This window comes from Orycteropus afer, unplaced genomic scaffold, assembly GCF_000298275.1.
Source record: "Orycteropus afer afer isolate SDZICR_OR568_19922 unplaced genomic scaffold, OryAfe1.0 scaffold00195, whole genome shotgun sequence".
NCBI classification, from domain to species: Eukaryota; Metazoa; Chordata; class Mammalia; order Tubulidentata; family Orycteropodidae; genus Orycteropus; species Orycteropus afer.
In genome coordinates, this window is record NW_006921782.1 from 111,103 (window position 1) to 134,679 (window position 23,577).

At 37.4% G+C, this 23,577-nt stretch overlaps 1 protein-coding gene across 1 annotated transcript in view; it reads left to right on the plus strand.

Annotated features, from left to right (window-relative positions):
• Positions 1 to 23,577, plus strand: part of GRAMD1C (GRAM domain containing 1C) — a gene marked incomplete at its 5' end in the record, with an annotated part of 105,713 nt that overhangs the window by 66,779 nt on the left and 15,357 nt on the right. Inside the window, 8 exons of the mRNA XM_007947850.1 lie at positions 3,236 to 3,373; positions 8,205 to 8,323; positions 13,001 to 13,143; positions 14,237 to 14,340; positions 16,254 to 16,421; positions 17,783 to 17,840; positions 19,588 to 19,698; positions 20,149 to 20,254. Of these exons, the coding sequence (XP_007946041.1) occupies positions 3,236 to 3,373; positions 8,205 to 8,323; positions 13,001 to 13,143; positions 14,237 to 14,340; positions 16,254 to 16,421; positions 17,783 to 17,840; positions 19,588 to 19,698; positions 20,149 to 20,254 (947 nt within the window). The remainder of the gene's footprint in view (positions 1 to 3,235; positions 3,374 to 8,204; positions 8,324 to 13,000; positions 13,144 to 14,236; positions 14,341 to 16,253; positions 16,422 to 17,782; positions 17,841 to 19,587; positions 19,699 to 20,148; positions 20,255 to 23,577) is intronic.

Consider the following 23,577-nt stretch of genomic DNA (forward strand, 5'->3'; position numbering starts at 1 on the left):
GTATTGTCAACTAAGATGATCCCTACTTGCATAGAACTTAGAGTCTAGTGCAGGAGAGAGACAATAAACGAGTCAATAAACCAGTAAAATGTAATTACTAAATCAGGATAGATTCTGTGAAGGAAATAAGCAGAATCAATAGAATCACCAGTAGTTGTTTGCTTTCTTTGTGATTAATTATTTTTACAATCAACATCTATTGCTTCTAAACCAAAACCAAGCCGAACTCACTGCCATCCAGCTGGATCCGACTCATAGTCGACCCCTCCTTGGTTTTCTCCATGGAAGTAGATTGCCCAATCTTCCTTCTGAGGAGTGGGATGGTGAGTTTGAACTGCCAGCCTTCTGAATAGCAGTTAAATGCCTTAGGCACTATGCCACCAAATCTCCCCAATTGCTTCTATGTTAGAAAATTCTATTTCCTAAACCTAAGTGCCCTTTTCTCAAAACCTTAGCAAATTACGTAGATTCAATGATTCATTTTTGTACCAAAGGAGCCATTATTTGAAGTTGCAGTGGATTGTTGTTACCTGTGTGTAATATTGTTGTAGGGAGAAGGTGGATTAATATCTATCTGACATTCCTAAGTTCTTTGTACCTGTACAGTATAGAGTAATACAAACCATCTAATGAGGAAAAAATTGGGATAGTTGAGGGCATATTTGGAGGTAGAAGACTTTTTCTGAATTTTAGATCTATGCCTTTTTACTTTAACAGATGGCTTCCCTTGGATTAATATAAACAGATGCTTTACACAGCTAATTATTAGAGCTTGATTTCTGGAAAATGGGAAGCATTTGTCACAGTTTTCATGGGAGTGTAATCTTCAAATAGTAATAATAAATAATCTTGGTCCTAAAATCATTAAAATTTCAGATTGGATTGCTTTACACTCTTTCTTTTACTCTCCAGGCTCCTAGTCCTTTCTACTTCCTCCCCCACCCCACTCCCAATTCTTCTAAGTTAAACTCCTCTGGTACTATGCAGTAGAGGTTAGGTATCTGTGCTGTGGAGGTGAAGTGGGTTCAAATTCCAGATCTGTTACTCACTAGCTGCAGTATAGTAAATTACTTAGTGTGGCTTTTCTACCCATAAGTCTTTATAAACTCCAAGGTGGGATTTGCTATGAGCAACTGAGGAGCTCCTGATTGCTGAAGTTGTCCACCTGGAGTATTTCTGTTGGGAGTGGCACAAAACAATGTTCTGGGAGGTGCCCACTCTCTCTCAGGTGCTTAGAGTTCTGATGCTATGATTGGCTAGTTTGACCACGCTGCCAGGCTCAAAAGGAGGCCTCCTAGAGGCAGAACTCTCTCTGACTGCTGGTTGAGGAAGACGTGCTGCTGAAAGACACATGCACCCCATAAAGAGACACATGCTGCTGGGAAAGAGATGCAAGAGACACGCATTGCTGAGTGAGACACCGAGGGACCAGCACTGCCAGGAAAGAGACTGTGAGAGACTGTTGGCTGAGGGATGGTGGGCTGGGAGAGAGACTGAGCATTTTTCCTGAACTCGAATTGTAGCCTGTGGTGCTTCCCTAATAAACCCCATAATCTGTGAGTTCTGTGTGGCCACTGCAGCAAATTATCGAACCCAGGAGAGAGGTGGTGGGTGCTTTGGGAGGAACGGTTGGAGAAGGGCTAGAGGGAGGCAGCATGTCTGGCCTGGCAGGAATAGGCCTTGGGTTACTGCTGGTAATCCTGTCTTCCCCTTGTAGGGTTAAAGGAGGTCGGAACATGTGGCCTCCTTGCCGTTTTTGCACTAGCCATGGAGCCTTGGCAGCTTACTTTTCTCTGTGCCTCAGTTTCTTCATCTATGAAATACAGATTATGATAATACCTCTTATGGGATTGCTGAAAGGGTAAAATAAGTTCATATTTGTAAGGTTCTTATCACAATGTATAAAATAGGAGCTCTGGTAGCATAGCGCCTAAGGCACTTGACTGTTAACCAGAAGGCTGGCGGTTCAAACCCACTAGCCACTCCTCAGAAGGAAGGTTGGGCAATTTACTTTCGTAGTGATACTGCCTCGGAAACCCAAGGAGGGGTCACTATAAATCGGGGCCGACTTGATGGCACATAACAACAACAACATTACAATGTCTGACATATAGTAAGCACTGTATAATTATGGCCTATTAATATATAAACTGTTTCCAAGGCATATGAGGGAGCTCTGGTGGCATAGTGCCTGAGGCATTTGACTGCTAACCAGAAGGTTGGCTGGTAGTTCAAACCTACCAGCCACTCCTCAGAAGGAAGACTGGGCAGTCTACTCCTGTAGAGATAAAAACCAAAAACCAAACTCACTGCCGTCGAGTCAGATCTGACTCGTACTGACCCTTCCTTGGGTTTCCAAGCCAGTATCTCTAAGATTGCCTAATCTTCCTTCTGAGGAGTGGCTGGTGGGTTTGAACCACCAACCTTCTTGTTAGCAGTCACATGCCTCTGCCTCAGAAACCCAAGGTGGGGTCGCTATGAGTTGGATCTGACTCAGTGGCAGTGAGTTTGGTTTTTTTGGTTTAAGGCATATGAGAAGCAGTAAGCAAATAATTGCATCTTCATTTATTGCCCCTAGTTTTCATCATCATTATCATTGTCAAGTTTCCCAAAAATGTAATATTCCATTGAACATTATTTAGCTTAGAAGAATATCTTTCAGTAGAAGGATTTCTTAGTTCTTTTAATGTCTGATATTGAGGATAGGTTGTAAATAGAGTGATCCTTGTTTTGGAGGAATCAGCATTAAGTCAAGTTGAATCATTATTCAGCCTAACAAGCTCATGTGTACAGCAGACATGATAGCCTTGATGATTCAACATTTGTTGAATAGATGAGCATTCAGAAATAGGACCTCCTGATTGCTACGGTAGATACCATGCATTGCTATTGCCCTTGTCACTTTTGAAATATCATCCAAGTTCCTTTTGAGTGATACTTTATGGATTCAAGCTAAATAGTTTTTGAGTGATACATTATGGATTCAAGCTAAATATTTCTACATCTTTGGGTTTCAGCAATTGACATGTTGATCATATGTAATTTAATTAACTACTTATATACTTAAGTATATATAATTGTATAGACCATATATGTATTTAACTCCAATATGGAGTTATAATAGTGTGCTGGAGTGTGCTTCACTGTAATCACACTTAAAAATTATTTTTTGCTCCCCCCTCAGAGCTTTCATTGGTTCCTTTTACTTTGGCTCTGTATTGTTTTTTATTCCCAGAAAATATTCCTGAGAAAGATCTTCATGGAAGACTTTATATCAACCGTGTTTTTCATATCAGCGCTGAGAGAATGTTTGAATTGCTCTTCACCAGTTCACGCTTTATGCAGAAATTTACCAATTCTAGAAATATATTAGGTGGGTTCTTTTGTTCTTACCAAATGACAAATTTTATTATCCTTAGAGCACTGAACCTATATAAACTGATTAATGTTGTCAGGAAAAAGATAAAATTAGATGTGCTTTGATTTTATTATGGTGATATATAAGCTGGTATTTAAATATTTTTGTTAAATTCACATGTTAATAGTGTAATTGTTTAATTAGTTAGATCCTGTGTACATTTACCATATTGAATAATTGTTCAGCCCCTTGAAAACTCCTTTTATACACTAAGTTCAAAAGGGCTCTGTTTTGGAAGGGTTCTGGGTACTGATTGATAGATGCTCAAAAACACACTGCCATTGAGTCAGTTTGACTCATAGTGACCCCTTCTTGGGTTTCCAAGATGGTATCAGTACAGAAATAGATTGCCCAGTCTTCCTTTGAAGGAGTGGCTGGTGGTTTGAACTGCCAGCCTTCTGGTTAGCAGTCTTAGGTTAGATGCCTTAGGCACTATGCCACAGGGAATATAAATTGGTATAGCCACTTGGCAGAATTGTTTAGCAGTATCAACTACAGCTGAACATAAGCATTCTCCATGAATGTGAACAATTATAGTCCTGGCTGTATACTCATCACAAATGTGTAGATATGCACATTGAATAACATACTATAGTGTTCATAACAGCATTATCTGTAATAGCCAATAATTCAAAATGGCCCAAAAATTCTGTGTAATAGAATAAATAAACAAATTGTATATGCTCACACAGAAGAATGTTATGTAGCAGTGAAAAGCAATCACAGTACTGCTACTTACAACAATATGAGTACATTTCACAGATGTTAGTTAGCAAAAGAAGCCAGACATAGTATGGGTACATACTATATGATTCCATTATATAAAACTTCAAAAACAGGTAAAACTGATTTGTAGAGATAAAGTCAGAATGCCATTGTGGAGAGTGGGGTGAGTAAAGACTGGAAGGGAGTGTCTGCGATGCTAGTGAAACTCTGTATCTTGAGCTGAGTGGTGTTAGCTAGTGCTTCTCCTTTGTGAAAACACATAGAGCTGTATACACTTAAGATTACAGTGTCTGTGGTATATCTCAGTAGAAAAATTGTAAAAAATGTTCCACTTAGGAAATTAGTTATATTCAAAAGAAGGCCATTATTGATTGTGTGTTAAGTTTCTATTTTGCTAAACGTTTCAAATACAATTATAGTTCGTTTGAAGCTCATTTTACCTGAATATATCAAGATATTTTATAAACTTTTGGAGCATACAGTTTAGCTTGCTATATAAAATTAAAAGACAACAGCAGCAGATATTCTTATAAGGTAACTCATTGGACATAAGTCAAAGAGAAAATATTTTTTATACAATCTAGCCATTTTGTTCACCACTAGATGTTGTTGGTAGGTGCCGTTGAGTCGACTCCAACTCATAGCGACCCTATGTACAACAGAACGAAACACTGCCTGGTTCTGCACCAGACTCACAGTCCTTGCTATGTCTGAGCCCATCATTGCAGCCACTGTGTTTATCCATCTTGTTGAGGGCCTTCCCCTTTTTCATTGACCCTCCACTTTACCAAGCATGATATCCCTCTCCAGAGAATGGTCACTTCTGACATGACCAAAGTAGGTGAGACAAAGTCTGGCCATTCTCCCTTCCAAGGAGCATTTGGGGTGCACTTCTTCCACGATAGATTTGTAAGTTCTTTTAGCAGTCTATGGTACTGTAAGTATTCTTCACTGACACCAAATGCAAAAACATCAATTCTTCTTCAGTCTTCCTTATTCATTGTCCAGCTTTTCACATGCATATGAGGCAACTGAAAATACCATGGCTTGGGTTAGGTGCACCTTAGTCTTCAAAGAGACACCTTTGCTCTTCAGCACTTTAAAGAGGTCTTTTGAGCAGATTCGTTCAGTGCAACATGTCTGATTTCTTGTCTGCTGCTTCCATGGGTGTTTATTGTGGATCAAGTACAACTTCCAGTTTTACATCACTAGATATTATTCCTTTTTTTGTAGATTTTATATAAACTTGGTTATATATGCATAAATTATATTGAGGATATGGATTCTAAGTACAAAACACACTATCTTATTCAGAGAAATTAATTGAATTGTGGTTATATTAAGAGTTTCATTGTTTTAAAAAGCTATGTATTCTGATCTTCAGAGTTGAAAGATGTGGAATATCTGAGAGAGAAGTCTCTCTGTAGCTTGTGTTTAACTTTGTGTATCTAGTCTGAATCTATTTTGTATTTTCTTGCTAATAATTCCTCACCTGAAGACTTTATTTTTCAGAAGACTTAGATACATTATTTTCTTTTTCTAAGATGGTAACTCCTCAATGTACTTCCATTTCTGTATCTGAAAAGGCCTTTGAGGAGCTAGCATATATTTGCATGCTGGATACTAGATGAAGCTTGTTTCTTGGTCCACAGCTGCATGTCTTGTCTGGTATCATGTCTGTCTTCAATATGGATGTAGATGACTACATCTGATGTTATAAGTGGCACTGGGAACCAAAGTCTTTGACTAATTCCAAATCTAAACAGCTATAGGCATGTTACTCTTCAGACCTGGAAGTAGTCAGAAGCTTTACCCAAAAGTAGTTCTGTTCATGACTTCATACCATGTTGCTACCCTCTGAACTTGTTTCCTGGTAATAAAATTTGTATTTTTAGAGAATAAATTTTAAAGCCTTCTTTAAAAAAAAAATAATTTAAAGAAAACTTTTATATAGTCAATTGATTATTTGTGGGTTTAATCCAATTCTAGCATTAAAATAGCTGTTGCTAGATTAGTCTTTTATTTTATTTTTAAAATGAGGGGATTTTAAAATAGATACTCTTTTTCATTTTTATTTATGTCCTTATATACTGCTTTTAAAATTAAGAGTTCATTTTTAAGTCTTTTTTCCCAACTTTTTAATTTTGACAAAATCTCAGCCTTCAGAAAAGTTGCATAAATAGTATAACGAAACCTGTATACCTTCACCTAGACTCACCAGCTTTAAAACTCTGCCATATAAAAGGTTCTTAAAGTGTTTGTCTTGTAATCCCGGCTTTTTGTTACTTCAGCTCGGTATACAAAAAATGCTCATGTGTCTTTTTGTATACTGTTGCTGTTTTTCTTACAGTTTTATCCCAGGATTTTATATTATGATGAGCTTTACTTCAGTCTTGGGGAGTTAATTATTCCAAGGCATTGTTAACTAGATCATGTTCTGGCATATAATGTTCAGTGGTCTTAGTGGAAACACTGGTGAAAATACAAACGTGACATATTTGGGAATGCACATATTTTTCATTTATCTTTGCTGATCATTGATTGCTTTGTTGAGTAGTGTGTAATCTCCACAGCACAATTCAGTAATTTCTTTAAATTCTCTGTTTCTGATTAATAATGGATTATTTGTATCATTTTTCTGATACAGGCTGACGTATGACCAAAGTAATCTTCCAAACAGTATTTGAGAGTTAACTGTATATCTTATTTAAGTGTATAAGAAACCTGGGATGAAATTGAAATTAAAAATGGCAGTCATTATTATTGTTTACCTAAATAAATCCTAGATGATATATTCTCTGGTTTGTGGTAGTTAATTAATGTATTTGTAAGATTTTGCCAGATACTTAAAAGGTAGCTTCAAGATCCCTCCTTAAATACCTGGGCCTACATGTATAAAAGAAATAGAGTGAAATTGATTCTATCATAAAGCTTGCATCATTCCTTGTATGGTGGGTCATGGATTAGATAAAGGCCCCTATACTTCAGGCTGTTGATGAATAGCAGCTCAGCATACTGACTAATTACATAAGTCCATTTGTGCTGACAACAGTGGGTGAGTTAGCCAGGTCTTTGAATAGATTTCATGATACTCTTATGTATATTTTCCCAGTGTTTACCTTATATAAAATGACCTTCACTTGGTAGTTCTGTGTTCTAAAGCTATATTTCTGTTCAAAGTGGGTTTTTATTCACTTGTGTGCTTCTAAAGCAAAGAAAAGAGAATTTTGACCAGGATTTTGCCATAGGTACAATGCAGAGGGATGATCCTGTAGCCTTCTTAATGAAGAAAAGGTTATATAGTCATTTATATTCCATCTTTCTACTTTGAGTAAAGATTTTAGCAGAAAAACCACTGACATTACATTGTAAATTTGACATATAATTTCTCCACACATTGGGATTAAGATCATAGTGTTGCATGGTGACAAGCTGTACCACAAAATTTTGTCCTCACTCAGTGATGGTGATGTTGAAGTGTCGTTTGGTCTCTGTTTGATACGGTTTGTACCTGTAACTCCTCTTCATAGGCAATGGGACTGTAAAAGGAAGTCCACAGATGAAGCAACTTTTAATTTTATCTTTTAAAGAAAGGGAAAAGTTTATTAATAGAAAACAACTTAAAAGTAAATGGATCAGAGATAGGGAATGTGTCATGTATAAGAAGGGTGCCTAACATTTTATCTCACTTTTCTTTAATATTAAACTTATAAAAGTTCTAAGGAGGTTAAAGTGAAAAAAACAAACCCACTGCCATTGAGCTGATTCCAACTCATAGCTATCATGCAGGACAGAGTATTGCTTGCTACTCCATAGAGTTTCCAAGGCTGTAAATTTTTATGGGAACAGACTACCCCATCCTTCTCCTGTGGAACGGCTGGTGGGTTTGAACTGCCAACCTTTTAGTTAGCAGCTGTGCCATCACAGCTCCTATAAGAAAGTTAGCACTGGTTAAAAAATGAAAGTTTAAGTAATTCTAAAGCTACCTCTTTGATTCCAATTTAAAGTCATGCCTTTCAGATTTTCAGAAGTCACTCATTTTCTTGTTTGCTGTGATTAGATGTAGTATCTACTCCCTGGAATGTAGAACCTGGAGGTGATCAACTGAGAACCATGACCTACACTATAGTCCTTAATAACCCACTTACTGGAAAATGCACCGCTGCCACTGAAAAGCAGGTATGTCTATTCTGGCAGTATTCCAAAAGAATCATGCATGTGGGAAGAGAGAAGATAATGACCTGTCAGAGTTACAGGCCTAGCCCTTGAACAGTCTATAGAACATTCTGATTCTATGAATTTTAAAATTGACTTGGAGCCTGTTTTCGTTTTTTTTTTTTTAACACGGTTACTTCCACTTTCAGGGAAAATCTTTTGAACATAGTAGCACACTGAACACAGCCTATTAAAAGGCTTCAGCCTGTGGCACTTGACCTCATTCATAGTGGGAAAAAAAAAGAAAGAGAAAACAAGGGGGAATAAAGGAAAGAGAGAAAACACATGCTCTAAGATAGCTTTTCTCACCAGCAGACTGATGAACATTCAAGTGGTTGACAACCCCTTCTGTGGGGAGATAGGCACTCTTACATGTTTTTGGTGTAGGATACAAAAACATTACAATCCCAATGGAGAGGAATTTACCCTTTGATCCAACAATAACACTTCCAGGGATCTAGATCAAAGATAACATACGAATGATATATGTACAATATGTTCATGCAGCACTATTTGAATAGCAAAAATGCAGAAACAACCCAAGTGTCCATCCATAGAGAACTAACTGAAGCAATTACAGCATTTTGGTTACCTAGTGCTGCTCTGACGGGAGCTCTGGTAGCATAGTGGCTAAGGCACTTGACTGCTAACCAGAAGGCTGGCGGTTCAAACCCACCAGCCACTCCTCAGAAGGAAGGTTGGGCAATCCTACTTCCGTAGTGATACTGCCTCGGAAACCCAAGGAGGGGCCGCTATGAGTCGGGGCCGACTCGACGGCATATGACAACAACAACAACAAGTGCTGCTCTGACAGGAATATACAACAAATGGAATGGCTTGACCAAACAGGAGTTTATTCTCTTACATTTTGGGAGGCTTTAAGTCCGAGTTCAAAGTGCCAAGTTTTGGGGGCTGGATGAAAACCCCTCAACCTTGGGCTTCAGCTCTGCCTCTTGCTCTCAGCCCACTGAAGCTGGAGGCTTTTCTTCACTCAGACAGCTACTGGCTGCTGAGTCTGACAAGCCCAAGGTTGAGAAGTAAAAAGGCACAGTCCTAATGTTACCAAACAACATGGCAGACCACTAATTCAAGTCCAGATGAAGTCTCAAGATCGGCAGGGCATGGCAGGCTATAGTGACTTGGCTACATGCAGGTTTCAAGTGTGCCAAAAGGCTAGAGACCAATCCCAAAGCTTCCCCTTATGTATGGGAAACATGCCACATCCCTAAAGCAGCTACTCAGCTGCTCACAGCAAATTCCACCATGGAGTTGATTTCCAGTCTCATCATGGGGAATAACTACCTCCAGTTGCCCAGCCAAGTTGACAACAACTTTAACTACCACATGTAGTAAATTCATACAATGGAATACTAGGCAGTCATCAAAAGAAATGAGGTTGATTTCTAGGTATTGCTGTGGAGTGATCTCCAGGATATATTGTTAAATGAAAAAGCAAAGCACAGAATGGTGTGACAGTACATTTGGTATACTTTCTTTTGTCTTAGAAGACAGTATGTACATAGACACACACACACAGTAGAAGGAAAACCATAATAATAAAAAATGACTGTCTTTAGGGGGTTGGAAGGGACAAGGCTGAAAACTAGACCTCTGGGAATGCACTTTGTTCTATAACTTTAAAACCATGGGAATGTTATACACAATTGTAATACAAAATTAAATCAAAATTTAACAAAAGACTGGGCCATAAATATGAAAGCAAAATTGGACAAATAAACCTAACTGTATATTAATTTATTGCTTAACCACATAGAGGAGAATGTTACAATTGACTTAAGAAAAAGGAATTTGACTATACATCTTCAGTGGGATATATTCTAAAAATGGGAGTGGGGGGAAACAACCTTGCATAGAAATCATACCCTGTTTTAAGTAACTTTGCCATATAGATAGATAGATAAGTGATTAAGCAAATAATTACATAATGCCACTAAAAGCCAAGATTTTCAGTGTAAGAGAAAAATAGCCAAATATCCAAGATATTAAACACCTTGTAAATTCAAATTTTAATGAGACAAATCAGTATGAATTTATGATGTATTTTCCTCTTAAAAAAAATATTCTATGACCTTTGGAAAGACTTAGAACATAGCATTGTAGCAGTGAGCATTATAGCATTCAAACTTTAGCCTCTATATATTATTTCCCCCAAAAGGGATTAGAGTACCTTAGAGAAATGGCTGATTTCACAAGAGGCAGGGAATGTATCAGATAAATCTGGATAATTTGTCATACCAGAGAAAGCTATCAAAAAACCTTGGAGTCTTGTCCAAAGGTGTAAGAGCCAACACTGAAGGGAATCTCACTAACCAAATACAGAAGAATTTGACCAGCAAAAGAAATAACAACTGCAGTAGATTAATACATCAAACATGAAAAATTCCTGAGTTAATAACTTTTTCCAATTAAAAAAAAAAAACTTGTCAATCATCTTTAGAAGATGCAAAGGAACCTACTCATTACTCTGAAAAGTTGTAAACTATGAGAAAGTATCAGGTCATTTGCCTTTTGTATATAAACTGTATTTCAGAGTAATTAAGCAACTAATGAGGGAAAGTACTTCTTTACTGAAGAATTCCAGCAAGTAAGTAAAGAGTGATAGAATATGATATCAATATTTTGCAACCTTTAAAGAAATCATGGTGCAATGCAGTGATTCTCAGTGGCTGATAAAACTATTAGATTAAAAGCTAGTGAGGGATTTTATATTGGATGGCTCAGACTCACAACACCTGATCAATCTTAACATCAACAAAGAGAGACACCTAGATGTTATGTGCCTTTTGATGTGATGTATTTGGATCTAGATAGCACTTCCTATGATAACTCTTGCCCAATGTCAAACCTGGTAACTGGTAATTAAGCCTCCAATTCTAATTTGCCAATATGCATGGTATATAGGAGTTGGAGGACTGTGTTAATGATACAACAGAATATGATCAACAGGATATAAATTGTTTATTAAACAAGGTCAACAAATAAATGGCAAGACAAAAAAAAAGGTGGGGGGAACAGTTACAGGTTATACGAGTCTTAAGAGGCAAATCAACCCAATCTTAATTCAAGCAAACCAACAGTAAAAAGACCTTTATGGGACAATTAGGATTATTTAAACACTGACCAGATATTTGGTGACTTAAGGAATTTTTTTTTTAATGTTTAATAAGGGTATCATCACCATGCTTTAAGAAAAGATTACTTATCTTTTAAAGGGATGTATGGAATAATTTATGAAGGGATATATTGAAATATTTATGGATGAAATTATATGTACATCTGGGATTTCCTTCAAAAGTCATCTAGTCAGGCAGGGGATGGTGGTGGAGGGACGGGATATAGGGGTGGGGTATAGATAAAATGGTAAGACTGGGCATCACTAATATTGTTGAAGCTGGTTGATGAGCGTATGAGGGTTCATTTTATTTCATTCCTGCTTTTATGTATCTATAAAATTTTTCATAATAAAAATAGCATGACTGACATCTGGTTTATAGTAACTACATCAAGGGTTAGAGCCAGATAACTAAATGGCTGCTGTGACACTGGGTAAGAGATTGAGCTTTCCAAATGAAATATATTTGAAGGTTCCTATTATTCTGTGACCAACATGTCACTGAATATACTACAGTGGTGTGTGGCTGTGTGTTTGGCCAATTTGTGTAGGAGTATGGTGTACTTGTTCTGCAAATAGACTGAAAATATTAACATCTAAACTAGTTGTGCTGACCCTAGTTGTTGTCCATTAGTGTTCAAAGGGACTCGCCTCCTTACCTTTCTAAAATTTAAAAAAGATTTTTAAACATTTAAGAATAATTCAATATTTTGGTATTGGGGATTCTTTGATAAACTTGGGAATATATATATATATATATGGGAGCTCTGGTAGCATAGTGGCTAAGACACTTGCCTGCTAACCAGATGGCTGGCGGTTCAAACCCACCAGCCACTCCTCGGAAGGAAGGTTGGGCAATCCTACTTCCGTAGTGATACTGCCTCGGAAACCCAAGGAGGGGTCGCTATGAGTCGGGTATGACTCGACGGCACATAACAACAACAATATATATATATATATATTTTTTTTTTTTTTTCCTTAGAAGATAGATTTTTAAAAAAGTGTACATAGAAGGATTTCTCCAATAATCACTTGAAATCTTGTTAAGAGAGAAAGTGGTATTTTGTTTGGTTGCTTCCCTCGCCTCCATGTTTTTGGTGAAGGGTGGTCCTGTTAAGCTTTGGTGAACTTTGGAGTGGGGCACTTGCTTTGTTAAATTGATTTTTTAATTGTTCCCATAATAGGAACATTGAAAACTCTTTATAAGCTGATAATACACACAAGAGATTATATCATTCCCTTTTCCTCCGCATGCTTAAAAGAAAGGAAAAGTAATAATTTTATAATGAAATCAGCGACAGAGGCAGCAAATACTTTTTCTGCAGGTATCCTTTTCTCAGCTCACAGATAGCCACAGTCCAACATGGAGGCTCTTCTAGCTTTACATGTAGTCTTCTCCTGTCTTTTGTAATTTTTGAAAAAGAATCCACGTATATATGTTCTAAATTGGCAAGAAATTTGCTCTATTAAACATGCATGTGCAAAAATTCTTTCTCTTGTTTTGGCAGACATTGTATAAAGAAAGTCGGGAAGCACAGTTTTATTTGGTAGATTCAGAAGTGCTGACACATGATGTCCCCTACCATGATTACTTCTACACCTTAAACAGATACTGTATCACCCGATCTTCAAAACAGAAGTGCAGGCTAAGGTGAGCTTCTGTAAATGAGTGTGTTAATCAGGATAAGTTAGACTATTCTCTTGTGACATATGAATCCTGAAATTTTAGTAGTGGTTGTATGCAAGAAAGCTTTATTTCCATCTCAAATTATATGCCCAACAGTGGTGAGCAGACGGGTGGGGCTCCTCACTCAAGGCCCATATCCAATGAAGGTGTTAACATCTAGGGGCTACACATTCCAGAAGAACTGTCATTTCAGTTGGTAAAAGAAGAAAAAGCTGTAGAATTGTGCATGGATTCACCAACCTTTGGCCAAAACTAGTCACTTGACCCTGTTTAACGGCAAGAGGGCTGGGAGTTCCGTGGTAGAATTCTCACCACCATGTGGAAGACCCAGGCTCAATTCCCAGCTACTGTACCTCATGTTCAGCCATCACCTCTCTGTCACTGGTTGCTTGCTGTTGCTGTAATGCTGAGCAGGTTTCAGTGGAGCTCTTAGATGAAGACAAACTAGGAAGAAAGGCCTGGAGTGTTTCAAAAATCAGCCAGTGAAAACCTATGGATCACAACAGTCAAGCCCCTAGCCGATCATGGAGATGGCACAGGACTGGGCAGCATTTTCTTCTGTTGAGCATGGGGTCTCCATGGGTTGAAGGCTGACTCAGTGGCAGCCAGCAACAGCATGGTGAGCGGTGAATGAGTCTGCTGCCATGAGAAATGTCAGTGTATTAAACAAAGTGTGGGCTGTCATGTGCTTGGGCTAGTCCAACTTATGTAGTTACTTTCGACTATTTATGAGCACTAGAGATTTTTCATACAAGAAATTTAGAAAATTTAGAATTTATTTTGAACCTTTATTGCTATTTATAGGTAAAAAGAAATTCAGTGTAGAGAAAGAAAACACCCATTTTAGAAGGAAAAATTAATGAAATTAGTAGAGCACTGAATAATTTTTTGAAGAAGTAATCAATAAATGAATTTTCTTTAGAATCTCAATGACTTTGAATCTTTCTTGTGGTTTTCCACCGAATACAATATTACACTTAATTACAATAACTAAATTCTGTTCTTTGAATATATGTTCTTAATGCATACATCACCTTTTTCCATTTTATCCTTTTAGAGTTTCCACAGATTTGAAATACAGAAAACAGCCATGGGGCCTTGTCAGATCTTTAATTGAGAAGAATTCCTGGAGTTCACTGGAGAATTATTTTAAACAGCTTGGTTTGTAATTATTTTTCATTTATCTATTTTTGTAAAAATAGAATTTATTAACAAAATAGATTATTCATTTGGATTTGTAGCAGGATTTGGTGAATGATGTTTGACTCCCACTGAAGTGGTTCCAACTACGCCCACTTGCTCTACGACTTGCGTAACTTCAGAACTTTACATTTTTACTTATCTAACAAATATTTATGTAATTCTTATTATAAGCCAGAAATTATTTGATATGCATTGTAAATATTAACTTATTTCATACTCATAACAACTCTCTGAGGTGTTGTTGTTGTTGTTATATGCCGTCCAGTCGGACCCAACTCATGGCGACCCCTCCTTGGGTTTCCGAGGCAGTATCACTACGGAAGTAGATTTCCCAACCTTCCTTCCGAAGAGTGGCTGATGGGTTTGAACTGCCAGCCTTCTGGTTAGCAGTCAAGTGCCTTAGGGGCTATGCTACCAGAGCTCCCCCTCTGAGGTGTAGGTAGTATTATTTTCCCCCCATTTCAATAATGAAGAAATTGAGACACACAGAGGTAACTTGCCCAAGACCATAAAGCTGGTAGCTGTCACATTCTCTGCCTCTGCAAGGAGCCGAGGAAGCTGACTGTAGGAAGTGACTGCAGAAGCTGATCACCAGTATACACTTGTGCTCACTAAATGCTGGAGAGCTCTTAGGCCTACACTTTCTTTATTGGATGCAGCCCACTTAGCAATACATTATATACACGTGTGACTTGGTGGAGGCAGGTACTAGAAGCTGACTGGGGAGAAGGGATACATTAGGATAGTCCTTAAAATATACATGATGAAAAAAACATACACATAATCCGGTAGCATAGTGCCTAAGGCATCTGACTGCTAACCAGAAGGCTGGAGGTTTAAACCCACCAGCCACTCCTCGAAAAGAAGGTTGGGCAATCTACTTCGGTAGTGATACTGCCTCAGAAACCCAAGGAGTGGTTGCTATGAGTCAGATCCAACTCGACGGCAGTGTGGTTTTTTTTTTGTTGTTGTTGTTGTACTCATGTAAATATAATTTTGAAGAAAAGCTGGTGGTCAACTCAGGGTAATTTAAAGCCTTATTAGTTAGTGATTAGTTATTTTCCTTGCTTTTCTCCCTTTGGCTGTTTCATTATTAACTTCATAATCAGGAGCAGAGAAAATGAAACTAAAAATTAGTTTGGCCGGTGGATAATGAACTTCTGATTAGAAAAAAAGTCTGTTGAAGGAAAAGTTTGAAACAAATGACAAAAATGAGGTCTTTAGGTTGTTTGCAGATTTTCTTTATTAGTGCTTCCTTTCTCACAAACCCTCATTGGAAATTAGAACTATTTTATGCTATTCCTTCCTTTGAGGTTGACAATCAAGTACCACAACCTATCTTGGAAATTCTTTTAATGATCCTGTGTAAATGGGCAGCCTGTTGTTTCTATAACTGAAATAGTTACATTAATATTTAATATAGCACTGGGCAAATTTGCTCTAATGATTCCATAATTTATTGATACTGTTCATTCTTCCTAGAATAATGGAGCCTCATTATGAGGTTATTGTACCCTCAGAAGCTTTTCATTAAGAGTAAGGTTTGAATTTAGGCCACTAGAACCTAAGGAATAGCTAAAGAAAAGTAACCGAGGCTTAAAAAAACAAACAGGAAATAAGACAACCACCCAAAACCCCTTGTATCTTGTGTTGTCATGTGCCATCGAGCTGAAACTGACTCATAGTGATCCCTCCTTGGGTTTCCGAGGCAGTATCACTACGGAAGTAGATTGCTCCATCTTCCTTCCGAGGAGTGGCTGGTGGGTTTGAACCGCCAGCCTTCTGGTTAGTAGTCAAGTGCCTTAGGTATCTTGTAGTTGAGAAAAATTTCCCCTTATCTAAATAAAGTTTCTTTTTCATTTTCTTATTAGAGTCAGATTTGTTAATGGAAGAATCTGTGTTAAGTCAGTCCATTGAAGACCCTGGAAAACTTAGTGGCCTGAGAAGAAGAAGGAGAGCATTCAACAGAACAGCAGAAATAGTTCCTAAAATTTCTTCTCAGCGCTCTTCTAGAGACGTGGGCTTAGATGTCAAAAGAGGTATGATAAAACCAAAACCAAACTCACTGCTGTCCAGCCGGATCTGACTCATAGTGACCCATCCTTGGGTTTCCGGGGCAGTATTACAATGGAGGTAGATTGCCCAACATTCTTTCTGAGGAGGTATAATAGGTAGCTAATAAACAAAGGTAATAGATGTTTAGTTTAGTTTTATGAGGCAGACTGTATCTCGTGTATATAAGAGATTTTTAATAATGTTTATAAAACTCCATATTCCTTCAAAATAACTAATACATAACCCTAAAGTAGCAGTTCAAAATGGCAGGAGCTCTGGTGGCATAGTGCCTAAGGCATTTGACTGCTACCAGAAGGCTGGCTATTCGAAACCACCAGACACTCCTGGGAAGGAAGGTTGCGCAATCTACTTCCATGGTAATACCGCCTCGGAAACCCAAGGAGGTGTCACTACGAGTTGGAATCCACTCTATGGCAGTGAGTTTGGTTTTTTTGGTTTGGCTAATTTAATATTCATTTGAAAAGAACTGGAAAAGAAATTTTAAAATAATTATTTGTAAGGACAAAGGGATTTAGGGTAGATTTCCTGTACTCCTTTTTGATTTCTGATATCTTGAGTAGTGTGAAACAAATTTGAGAAAGTAAAACCTACATCAGTCCTTCAAATTTGGCCTATATTATAAATTTCTTTAAAATAAGCAATTCACTACATCATATATGATCTCTAGCTAAGTACTATCTCGGCAAATAATATTTTGACTTGGGTTTATGTAGAATGTTTCCCTCTTTAAAAAAGAAAAACATCACCCTCATCTGATGCCCAAACTTTTAAATTCCAAAATTAAAGAACCATTATTCTTCAATGAGGGAAGAGGTATAAGTGTGAGAAGAATACTGTAGGAGAATGCAAAGATATACTAGCTTTACACCTCTGAGAGGGAGAAAGTAGCAGTAGGGACAAGACATCATCAAAGTCGAGAGCACGATAATCAAAGTCAAATTCCATCTTTGCAATTTTGTTGGACTGGCCCTGACAGTGCATAGGATTGAAAGCATATAATCACTGTGGTAAACTCAGAGAAGGCAATCAACAGTCTGCAAATACTAGCAGGAAGCATAAATGATTGAAGCCGTCCAGGAGCAGAGGGAGGGGTGAGGACTGTGGTGAGCTAGAAGCAACACTCCATCTACCAAGTCGCTATTACTAAGCTCCAACCGATTGTTGCAATGAGGGGGTTTAGGCCCAGGCCTATCAGATCTGACTTTTTAGTATAAAAGTATCCATCTTTTAAAATACCATGAGGGCTTACAGTTATACTCAAAATCCTGATTCTAATGCATTAATGCAGCTTTTGAAATTTTATTTTATTGTTTTTGATCTGTAGAAAAGAAAAAAGGAATGGAAAGCTATAGTACCGCTCTAATTGTGGTGATGAGTATATTGTAAGTATTTGTTCTGAATGCATGTTTTGTTTGTGTATCCATCTTTTAACTGGTTTCAAAAAGGATTTGAATGGAATTGTATATTACTGTGTAGAAATTGCCAGTATTTGACCATTGTTTTCCTGCAAAACAGAAATGTCATGTGCTTCAACCTGAGAGTTTTGATGTATGAATTATTTTCAGAATTGTTAACATTGGTGGGAGTACAAAGTACACATCTAAAAATGTCTTTATTTTTAAAATAATCTGATTTCTATCATAGGTTTTTATGGAAGTTCCATAAATTTAAAGGGAATAATTATATATACAGGCCAGTGAAATCCCATTAGTACTGTCATATTCTACATATTTGATTAGAACAGTGCTTCATAACCTTTACTATGAGAACCAGTTGGGGAGCTTGCTAAAATGCAAATTCCTAAGCCTCAATCCTAGACATTGATTCAGTAGGTCTTGAGCAGGGATCAGGAACCAGTATTTTAAAACACATCCTGTGTCATTCCCAGGCAAGTGGCCTCATGACCACATGGTGAGAAATATTAAGGCAATTAGTGTGGATCAGCGTATTTCATAGGAATCTTCCCAGCCAGTCCTATTACTAATATTGAATATTGAGATAGTTCATTAGGTTTTATTGAATTGTTTCTGACTTGGTAATATAGTCTGGTTTTTGGAATAAAGCTTTCATATCACCTGTTTTTCTTAAGTATAGATTTCAGAAAATAGAAAATGTGTGTTTTTCCTTTGACTTTTCGAAAAGTTGGTAATATTCTGATTAAATAGGTTTGCTATGACCATTTTATAGTAAATATTTGTGATTATTTGCATTAGTTGCAGAAAATTTAACTCAAATGTTGAAATGGTGATCTTTACCACATTTCGATGCCTTAATAATTTCATAGATCTCATTTTCTTGCTTTTGCTTTTTTTTTTAAATCCTCCTTTGAAGTGGTAAAGTGAACACTATATATTTTTAAGGCAAGTCAATATTTTAACAGAAGAAATAAGTAGAAGGTTATGATGCTACTTATATACTTGGGTATATTTGTAATAAAGTATGTATCCATTCACTTGAAAAGCATGTAACATTTTACATATGATACCATTAATGTATAGTTAGAATGGGATACTTCCTTTGTCTATGATGAACTAGAAAAAAATTTGCTGAATGGTAACGTTTTGTTGTTGTTTTCCACTGTAAGAGGCACCTTGTGATCTAAGATCAACTCCCTATTGTTCTCTATTTCCTTTTGGAAATCCAGCATTATGGATTTATCATTGTTTAAGCCTAAACCACTCAAAAATAGACCTTGAAATCTTACCTGATAGATTTCTAAGCTGGTGGTTGCCACATCAATATCAGTTGTGATTCCTAGAAGGGAGGAGAGGTGCTAGCGACAATCTCAACTCACTTTATTTGAGGACTTTATTGTCACTCTGGTTGTCTTCCATTGTTTTTCTCAACATCCACTTAATACTGAAAGTAATTCTTTTGCACAATAAAATAGGGATAATTGATTTGAATAATAACAATAAGTGGCAAAGTAGTTAAGTGCTTGACTGCTAACTGAAAGGTCGGCTGTTAGAATCCACGAACTGCTCCACGGAAAAAAAATGTGGCAATCTGTTTCTGTAAGATAGTCTAAGCAGTGTACATTTTTTGACGTTTTTGCATGTATATTTTGCATTATTAATGCTCTAGGTCTAGATAAGAGTGAATTAACCAAGTATGGTTTTCTTTGCCCAGTTTGCTGTTGCTAGTTTTATTGAATGTGACACTGTTTTTGAAGCTGTCAAAGATAGAATATGCTGCTCAGTCGTTTTACCGTCTCCACCTCCAAGAAGAGAAATCTCTAAAGTAAGTTTGTTTTTTTCCCCCCAGCCTGTTTTCATCATTTTATTTCAATAATTCTTTAGTGGGAGAAATTTTCTGTCCAATTTCAGAGAGTTTGATCTATCCTGTAGTGTATATTGCTTGTTTTTGTTTGCTTTAATTTTGTGTTTTCATTGCATATTTATGGGGCACTGAAGATTTCTAGAAATGAAAGATCAGAAAACTATTCTCTTGATTCTTGCAAAGATCTGGAGGTGCAGTGGTAAAGTGCTTGGCTGCTAACCATAAAGGGTGGTGATTCAAACCCAACAGCTGCTCCATGGGAGAAAGATGTGGTAGTCTGCTTCCATAAAGCTTTACAACTTTGGAAAGCCTGAGGACAGTTCTACCCTGTCCTGTAGGGTCACTATGAGCCAGAACCAATTTGACAGCAATGGGTGTGGTTCTTTGGGGGGGGTTTTATTGTTCTTGCAGTTTAGCCTCTGATATGATGTCAGGAGCAGAAAATACTTGGAAGAACAAAGATCAGGCTCATCGTTTAAAGGGAGTGCTCCGAGACTCCATAGTCATGCTTGAACAGGTAGGCAATTCTACATACCACACTACTTAGTACCTTCCTACCAGTGTGAATCAGTTGATGTTCTGGCTGTGAGGGGATTTTTTATTATAACATTATTTGAAGAAATTCCCCTCCTAGAAGAAACTACCTCTGCTAGTTTCTTTCTGTATTATGAATATATGTGTATAGTTCTGTATTGTGCATTATGTATGTAGTTGCTTGTTTTATTTTACATAGTGGGAACATACTATACACACTGTTGTGTACCCTCTCTTTTCAATTAGTCTATTTGGAAGATTTTCCATATCAGCATATATATACACTTCATTCTTTTTAGTGATCCTTCCAGAGAAAATTTTATACATAATATTAACTCTTTTTATAGATGGTAGATATTGTATATATCAATTATTTTGCTTTTATCTATTAACCATATATTTTGGAGAGACTTCCATATAAGTAAATAAAGTGCATCATCATTCTTTTAACAGCTGCATGGGATTCAGTTGTGTAAATGTGCCATAATTATTTTACTAGTTTACCATAGAAGAACAAATGTTTAGGTTATTTCTGGTCTTTTTCATTAACATTAACTTGTGAACATAACATCATCAGTGTGTGCTGCTCAGTTGCCTGCACCAAAACCTGGGTTGTTGCCCTTTGAAAAATAAAGACAATTTTTTCTTTTTCCACGATGAGTATAATGCATGCTCACTTTTTAAAATTAAAAAATAGAGAGTAACGGAGGAAAACCTATAGTTCTAGCATTCAGACACAATCTCTGTAATATTTTTATTTTTATAATTCAAGAAAACTTTTTTAAATGTTTTTTTCTAATACCATTTGTTTTTGATAAGATTGTATTATTGAGCATGTCTGTGGTATCATGTGGGCACAGATGGGTGCAGCTTCAACTGGTATTCCATTGGTGCACCTTATCTACATTTCTCCTCCCCTCTGGTAGTGTAGTGCTAAAACACTTGACTGCTAACCAGAAGGCTGATGGTTCAAACACACCAGCCACTCCTTAGAAGGAAGGTTGGGCAATTTACTTCCGTAGTGATACTGCCTTGGAGACCCAAGGAGGGGTCTCTATTAGTTGGGTCCAACTCAAGGGAACATAACAACAACAACCATCTCAGCAAAGAGTCCGTCACAGATTCTTACTTTTCTCCTCAGCCTCTGCTGGCATTTCTTCCTCATTCTTAACTTATGGCCGTGTCTCACAGAGAAGGGGAACGTTCAGATGGGACCTCCCTCCCCTTCTATAACCAAATCTACAAGGCTTCCTACCCTTACACCTGTCCTCATCTTCACTCTTGTTAGAAGGAGAGAGGCATTCCTCTGCTTGCGGGGGACAAGTCCTAGCATGTGTTTTCGGAATGCCATCTTCACTTCATCAGCTGCCCCTCCTGCATTCATTAAATCATGAGCATCAGCACGGACCCTGCTCTGTTATCTCCTGTACTAAAATACCCATGTTCCTCTCACCCTTCTTCATCACTGCTCCCTCTCTTTCTTTCATAGTCACGCTCCTTCAAAGAGTTGCCTACCCCTGCTGTCACTACTTTATAACCCACTCACTTTTTAATGTTTTTATTTTTACAAAAACTTGGTCTATAAGGTTTGTTCAGAAAAAAAGCAATCCCAGCACCCTCTTCTCTATTTATTTCCCAAAGACAATTTGCAACTCTTTTAGTTTGCACTTTTAGTGTTTACCTCATATTTATAAATAATAAGCATGTATTAAGACTTCTTGATTTTTCTATTTTAAATATTATTTCTTGACTTCCCAGCAGGGAAGATATCAATTTGGTTTTCTTTCCTTTCACCTACTTCTAGGCCTCCTATGTTCCCGTTGAAGGTATTCCATAATTTTGGTTAGATCAATAGTGAGTGTTAACCTTGACTAAGTCTATGATTCAGAGCTAAGCTACAAAATAAACCATGACCCCTTTTTTTCTGTTCCTTTTGTTATCCCTGAGATTGTCTTATTTTATTGCTGATTAGTTTATCAGAATTATTTTTAAAATATTTCACCCCCTAATTCTCTCTTGTATAAATCTTCTCTCAAAATCTCCATTCCTCTCTGGGGCTCTATCAGTGGAGCCTTATGACTGGCTTTAATTGGGTCCATTGCCTTCTGGCCTGGTGCACAGCTATTCTCATGGAGATTCACATTGCCTTGCTCCTCTGTTTATCTAATGTTTCCTATATTTTCTTGGTTTACTCCCTCCTCTTAGCAGAGCATATCCTCTAGTAGCTGCTTGTTTTTTATTTCCTTTTTAAATATTTCATTGTTTTTTAGGTGAAAGGTTACATGGTAAATTAAGTTCCCATTTGACAATGGTTCTCATTATTTCTGTTCTGATGGTTCTGTTTCCATTGATCTAGTTTCCCTTCTTGCCTTCTCATCTTTGCTTTTGGGTAAATGTTGATTCTTCTCATATAGTTAATTGTTTAAGAGACACCTTACAGAGAGATGATACTTATAATTCAATCTGTTGTTTGACTGAAAGGTGACCTCTGTAATGAGTTTCAGTTTTAGTTTAAAAAAGTATCTTAGGGTGATAGTTTCAGGGCCCCTCCAGTCTCTATCTATTTGTGTTTTTTTTTTTTTTTTTCAATCAATTTCTGTTTTGTTCTATGCTTTTCTCCCATCCTTTCTTTTAAAAAAAAAAATTCTTTATTTTGTGATTTGAGTGAAAATTTACAGAGCAAATTCACTTTTCATATAGCAGTTCACATACACTTTGTCTCATGACACTGACCACAATTCACCACAGTGCAACAACTCCCCTCCCACTTCCTCCCAATTGTTATCTCCATGCATTCCTGCCCCCTGAGCTGTCTCCCTGTGGTTAAACAGCTCTTCTTTCTCCCATGATTATTCTCTACAAGGAGTGTATCTACCTCAGGTAAACGTTCAGCTCCTATGCCTGTCTTTTGTTTGGATGGAAGCCACAAGTATGGGTTCAATTCCAGACCTGAAGGGCAGCTAGTGGTCATAGTCTCACTGGTTCCACCAGGCTCTATCTGACCAGCAAACCTGGTCCCCCTTTATTTTTTCCTTTTTCCAAATGATTTTTAGTTTTGTTCCACATTGGTCTCCCTCTCTCCAGGATCTCCTACATAGATCCCCCTCCAAGTGGTTGACAGTGGTAGCCAGGCACCATCTAGTTCTTCTGATCTCATAGTCATATAGACTGCAGATCACATGGTGTACCAGTCACTAGGACTAATTCTTTCCATGAATCTTTGGTTTTCTTCATTCTTCTTTGCTCTGGATGAGGAGAGACCCATTGTTGCATCGGGATGACTGCTTGCAAGCTTTTAAGATCCCA